Raw genomic sequence first — 6,847 nt, 5'->3', positions numbered from 1 at the left:
GGGTTCAGGCAATTCTCCTGCCTCAGCCTCCTGAGTAGCTGGGATTACAGGCATGTGCCACCATGCCCAGCTAATTTTTTGTATTTTTTTAGTAGAGACAGGGTTTCACCATGTTTACTAGGATGGTCTCGATCTCTTGACCTTGTGATCCACCCGCCTCGGCCTCCCAAAGTGCTGGGATTACAGGCTTGAGCCACCGCGCCCGGCCCCCAAAACTATCTTTGGTAAAAGCACAAGTCACACATTCTCCTGTGACCTGTGTCTTTTCCTGGTTGGATCCTCAACCTTAGCTAAATAAACCTTTACTGATTGAGACTTGCCTCAGTCACTTTTCGGTTAACAAGAAAAAGAGGGAAGAGAAGAGCATTTCAAGTAGCGAAAACAGTAGGTATCTCCTACATAAAGCCCATGAATTTCTGTATGCACATCACAGATTATCCACATTTGACATACTCTCTTCAAAGTTGAAATGGAATTGAATGCACAGTGATAAAACAGGAATAGTCTCTGTAAGTTCTTTTAGGCTGACTGATGGTGCTATGGACACCATGTTAACCTCTGTGACTCCAGATGAGTTCCTGGAAAATCTGAAATAACTGGAAGACCATGAAAAGAGGCAGAAATGATCAACCCCTTTTAGACATTCTCTATTGTTCTTTATTCCCGCACCAACTGATAAGGCCATTGGACTCTGTAACCAACCTTGGTCAACCTGGTCTAGGTCAACCTGGACTCCGTACCCTACAACCTCCTCCCAGCTTGCAAACCTACGACCCCCGTCTCAGCTTGGAAAAACCCCGCCCTAAACTGTAACTTCTGTGACTTTCCACTGCTGACCCCAAACCTATAAAACCAACTCCTCTCCCACTGCCCTTCACTGACTCTCTTTTCGGACTCAGCCTGCCCACACCCAGGTGAATAAACAGCCATGTTGCTCATACACTAAGCCTGTTTGGGGGTGGGGTGGGGAGGGAGTGGTCTCTTCATTCAGAGTGCATGTTTTCACATTTTAACATTTGGTGCCAGAAACCTGGGATGGGGGAACTCCTACAGGAGATCAAACCCCCGTCCTGTTCTCCTTGTGCTCCCTCCGTGGAGAGACCTACCTATGACCTAGGTTCATCAGACCAGCCCACAGGTCTACTCACCATCCTCAGCTCAGCTAAGTGGTTTGCCTCAACTTTTCTCTTTAGCCCTTCTCGCTACCTGTCAAGCTTCGTCTCCTCTGTTTCATTTTTCTCTCCCTTTCAGTGGAGACAAGACAAGACTTTCTGTGAGGTTCATGACCAGAAAAAAATCCTACGTAGGTCACGGAACTGGGAAGACAGTCTTCCATCAGTGACTGATCATTGCGGAGACGTCTGCTCTGGTCACTCACTTGCACTCACAGGTGATGGATCAACACGGGGGACACCCCCTTTGACTGATTCACCTCAGGTTCAGACCAAGATTTAGTCTGGGACGCCTGCTAAACTGCTTGGTCATGCATTCACTTTCCTTGTCTCCGCCGCTGGTCTTTTTTTTGTTTTTTTATTTTTATTTATTTATTTATTTATTTATTTATTTTGAGACGGAGTTTCGCTCTTGTTGCCCAGGCTGGAGTGCAATGGCGCGATCTCCGCTCACCGCAACCTCCGCCTCCTGGGTTCAGGCAATTCTCCTGCCTCAGCCTCCTGAGTAGCTGGGATTACAGGCACGCGCCACCATGCCCAGCTAATTTTTTTTGTATTTTTAGTAGAGACGGGGTTTCACCATGTTGACCAGGATGGTCTCGATCTCTTGACCTCGTGATCCACCCGCCTCGGCCTCCCAAAGTGCTGGGATTACAGGCGTGAGCCACCGCGCCGGGCCCATTTTTTTTTTTTTTTTTTTCCACTGCTCTTCTTAAACTATGGGCAACCTCCTACCCTCCATTCCTCCCTCCTCTCCCTTAGCCTGCATTCTAATAAACCTCAAACTTCCCCAGCTATCACCTGACCTAAAACCTAAGCATCTTATTTCCTTCTGCAATACTGCTTGACCACAATATAAATTGGACAATGGCTCTAAATGGCCAGAAAATGGTACCTTCAATTTCTCTATCCCACAGGGTCTAGACAACTTTTGTAGTAAAATGGGCAAATTCCCTATGTCCAGGCATTTTTTTTTTTACACACCAATCTTTCCCTAATCTCTGTTCTCAATGCAACCCATCCCAAATTTTTCTTCTCTCCCTTCCATCTGTCCCTCCTGCCTCTGCCAGCAACCTAGAATCCTCCTTGTCCATCGACCCTTCCGACTTTTCTCCTCCCTGCCTGTCGGAACCAGGCCCTAATTCAGCACTTAAGCCCAACCCCCAGAGCCTTCCTCCTCTTCCTCTGCCCACAACCCATTTCCTTATGCCCCTCCTGTCACCTTGCAGTTTAGTCCTGTGGCTACCTCCTCCACCCCTGCCTGACAATTCCCTCTTGGAGAGGTGGTTGGAGCCAAAGGCATAGTTGGGCTGCATGTTCCTTTCTCTTTATCCAACCTTTCCCAAATCAGCCAATGGTTAGGCTCTTTTACATCAGATCCTCCAATACTTAACTCAGGCCTGTAATCTCACCTGGAGTAACTTAAATGTCATCCTTACTTCTACTCTCACCCCTGAAGAATGCTTGATATGCATTTTATCACCCAATGAGTCCCTGACATTACAAAAAGCCACAGAAATTAGAATCTGGCCCTCAAACCCCACAACAGAATTTAATCAATCTCACCTTTAAGGTGTTCAATAATAGGGCAAAAGCTACCCAGCGGCAGCGTATTTCGGAATTACAAATGCTCGCCTCCGCTGTAAGACAGACTGCAGCCAATTCTTCGGCTCACAGAAGTTTCAGACCGCCAAACCCACAACGTCCAGACTTCTCTTCAGGACCTCCTTCCCCAAAGCCTTGCTTCAAATGACAAGAACCTGGCCACTGAGCCAAGGAATGCCCGCAGCCCGGGATTTTTTTTTTTTTTTTTTTTTGAGAGAGAGAGTCTCCCTCTGTCGCCAGTCTGGAGTGCAGTGGTGGCATCTCGGCTCACTGCAACCTCCGCCTCCTGGGTTCAAGCAATTCTCCTGCCTCAGCCTCCCAAGCAGCTGGGACTACAGGCGCGAGCCACCATGCCCAGCTAATTTTTGTATTTAAGTAGAGACGGAGTTTCACCATGATGGCCAGGATGGTCTGGATCTCTTGACCTCGTGATCCACCCACCTCGGCCTCCCAACCGGGATTCTTCCTAAGCCATGTCCCGTCTGTGTGGGACCCCAGTGGAGGTAGGACTGCCGGACTCAAACTGCTGTCTTTAAGGCTCCAGGAGCCCAACCCGGTAGCCCTCAGGCTGACTCTTTCCCTGATCTCCTTGGCTTGGTGGCCGAAGACTGATGCTGCGTGAACATCTCAGAGGCTCCCTGGACCATCACAAACATCGCGCTTCGAGTAATTGGTGGAGGGTAAATCCATCCCCTTCTTAATCAACCCGGAGCCACCCACTCCACACTGCTTTCTTTTCAAGGACCTGTCTCCTTGGCCTCCATAACTGTTGTGGGAATTGACGGCAAGGTCTCCAGGCCTCTCAAAACTCCCCAAGTCTGGTGTCAATTAGGCCAGCATCACTTTCCATATTCCTTCCTAATCATTCCCACTTGTCCAGTTCCCTGTTAGGCCAAGATATCCTAGCAAAATTGTCCGCCTCCTTAACTATTCCTGGGCTACAGCCACACCTCACTGGCGCCCTCCTCCCCAAACCCATACCTCCTGAATAGCTCCTCTTATGTCCCCCTACCTTAACCCTAGGGTGCGGGACACCACCTCCCCATCCATTGCTGTAAGTCACTCTAACTTTCCACTGCCCACCCCAAACCTATAAAACCAACTCCTATCTCACTGCCCTTCGCTGACTCTCTTTTCGGATTCAGACCGCCCGCACTCAGGTGAATAAACAGCCATGTTGCTCACACAAAGTCTGTTTGTGTGTATCTTCATTCAAAGCGCACGTTTTAACAGTCTCCCCAGAGAATACGTTCCATAAACTTTAGACCACACAGGCAGAAGCTCAATGTGCCGCCACGCAAAGCTTAACACGGCTAAAAGAAAAACATCAATACCTCCGCTAGGACTGAACCCACTCTAATGCCCAAGAGGAAAAGCGAGGGAAGTAGAAAGGCCAGGAAGACAAGGGAGGGAAAGGGATGGAGTGGGACCTTCGGGACCAGGGCTTGTGACTGGTGGCAGAAACCCTGCGACCACAGCAACTCGAGGGCGGGCACCTCGTTAACACTGCGACCTTCGGACAGTGGCAACTGAGTCGAGGGTAGGGGACGAGCGACTCGCGGCCAGGAGGGAAGCAGACAAGCCTGAACGAAGCAGACGCAGTTCTGAAGCCGCAAGGACGAACAAGCCTTTTCGGGGCGCCCTTACAGTGACTGTTGGCTCGCCATCAAGCTCCTCCATAGCGCTACACTCCAGCCTCCTGGAAGTCGCCCGACAGCCAATGCTTCCCGCTCAGGCCTCCCGCTCAGAGCTGGCTGAGAGAGGACCCCGCTGGGCGCCTCCTGCAGCGCCTGCATGCCCAAACCCTCAGTGCTGCGGGGGCCTCTCCTCTCAGCCACGGCCACCCGTCTGCGGTCCTCTGAGTGCGTCCTTCCTTCCTGGCCTGACAGCACGTCAGGGAAAATAGCGCAGACTGCATTCGCGGTACCGGGCTCACAGGATCAGGCGGCACCGTGGACAGCCCCGTGCCGGTCGGAAAGATGGCCCCCGGAGACGGCGGGAGGGGCGGGAGGACCCTGGTGCGACTGCGCGTGCGTGAGCTGGGGCTGCGGGACTTGCGGGAACTCGTGCAGTGCTGGATCCCCAGTGAGCGTGCAACTTCTACCAACTCTGGGAGTCCTCGCCCCATCCTGGTCTCCACGTTAGCGTCGTCGCAGCTGCTTGTGCAAGCCCCGACAGTCAAACGGATTTGTGCTGGAAAGCAATCGCCGCCACTTCCACACTAGAACACACACAAGAAGCACCCGGACAAAATCGATACCACTGAAGGCCGGGCGCGGTGGCTCGCTCCTCTAATCTCAGCACTTTGGCAGGCTGAGGTGGGCGGATCACTGGAGGTCAGGGGTTCGAGACCAGCCTGGCCAACATGAGGAAACCTCGTCTCTACTTAGAATACAGGCCGGGCGCAGTGGCTCACGCCTGTACTCCTAGCATTTTGGGAGGTCTAGGCGGGCGGATTATGTGAGGTCCGGAACTTCGAGACCAGCCTGACCAACATGAAGAAAGAAACCCTGTCTCTACTAAAAATACAAATTAGGCGGGCATGGTGGTGCATGCCTGCAATCCCAGCCACTCGGGAGGCTGAAGCAGGAGAATCGCTTGAACCCGGGAGGTGGAGGTTGCAGTGAGCCAAGATCTCGACACTGCACTCCAGCCTGGGCAACACAGTGAGACTCTGTCTCAAAAAAAACAAATCTTAGTGCTATATTTCCTTGATTATTTTTCTTTTAAGGCTGACAAAATGCCATTTGAAGATAATAAAAGTACTTAGATTGTCTGACCAAGAGTTAGGTAACATTGAGGAAAATGTATTGGCAATATTCTTTGGTCTAAGACTGACGTATACCAGTCATTTTACCCAGTCATTCAAATAGGCTTATTAATAGAATGGTGAACAAGGAAAACTACAGCTAACAGAGCTATCCTTGTTCTATATATTGACTACATATACCATAGATGGACCTTTCCCTTCCTCAAACTCTCTATAGATTTCCAAGAATAAGCTTTTGATGAAATTGTTTATGTATCCTTTTTCAGATAATCGTAATGGAATACCATTGGAAAAACAATTCGCTTACAAATTATTTTTCTCTTTCTGCTCCTCCACCAGTGGCTCCTTCCTCTCTCTTTTCCTCCTTTTCTCTCTAGAGTGGTTGATTTAACTCTCTAATTGTGTTTAATTCTGGAAAAGTCTTCAATTATGCATGCGGTACTCCAACTTGAGGTATAATAGAAACTTATTAAGAGAAAAAGAGCAAAGTATTTCTAGAATTAAAAATCATCTAAAACAAAGCATATCTGTTGCACAAGAATCAAACCAGAAATCATTTTTAAGTCACTCCAAAGTCAGGCTTAGAATCCATCTCAGGGCCGGGCGTGGTGGCTCATGCCTGTAATCCAAGCACTTTGGAGGCCAAGGTGGGTGGATCACCTGAAGTAGGCAGTTCAAGACCAGCCTGACCAACATGGTGAAACCCCGTCTAAAAAAAAAAAGGAATCCATCTCAGATCGGCTGGGCACAGCAGCTCATGCCAGTAATCCCAGCATTTTGGAAGGCTGAGGCCAGTGGATCACTCAAAGTGAGGAGGAGATCGAGGCCAGCAAGCCTAACCAACATGGTGAAACTCCGTCTGTACTAAAAATACAAAATTAGCCAGGCATGGGCCATGCCTGTAATCCCAGCTATTTGGGAGGCTAATGGAGAAGAATTGCTTGAACCCTGGAGGCAAAGGGTGCAGTGAGCTGAGATTGTGCCACAGCACTCCAGCCTTGGTGATAAGAGCGAAACTCCGTCTCAAAAAAGAAGACTCCATCTCAGATCAAGCCAGAGGAAGAAATGTGCTGAAGATGTGGCGTAAGTTTTTTGTGTGTCAGACAGAGTCTTGCTCCATCACCCAGGCTGGAGTACAGTGGTGTGATCATGGCTCATTGCAACCTCTGCTTCCCAGGTTCAAGTGATTCTCCTGCCTCAGCCTCTTGAGTAGTAGTTGGTATTACAGGCATGTGCCACCACATCCAGCTAATTTTTGTCAAACCGGGGTTTGACCATATTGGCCAGGCTGGTCTCAAAC

At 49.7% G+C, this 6,847-nt stretch overlaps 1 protein-coding gene across 2 annotated transcripts in view; it reads right to left on the bottom strand.

The window, feature by feature from the left end:
* The window catches only part of NUP85 (nucleoporin 85), a 43,205-nt gene extending 38,457 nt beyond the window's left edge, over positions 1-4,748 (bottom strand). The window contains exon 1 of one of the 2 annotated variants that reach the window (XM_017535728.2): positions 4,425-4,748. In XM_017535728.2, the coding sequence (XP_017391217.1) occupies positions 4,425-4,457 (33 nt within the window). In that variant the 5' untranslated portion in view covers positions 4,458-4,748. The remainder of the gene's footprint in view (positions 1-4,424) is intronic. The other variant, XM_017535729.2, reaches the window with a different exon arrangement.
* Between the last annotated feature and the right edge of the window lie 2,099 nt (positions 4,749-6,847).

This window comes from Cebus imitator, unplaced genomic scaffold, assembly GCF_001604975.1.
Source record: "Cebus imitator isolate Cc_AM_T3 unplaced genomic scaffold, Cebus_imitator-1.0 Scaffold93, whole genome shotgun sequence".
Classification (NCBI taxonomy): Eukaryota; Metazoa; Chordata; class Mammalia; order Primates; family Cebidae; genus Cebus; species Cebus imitator.
The sequence above is the reverse complement of the archived record's forward strand: the minus strand, read 5'-3'. Positions and strand labels throughout refer to the sequence as shown.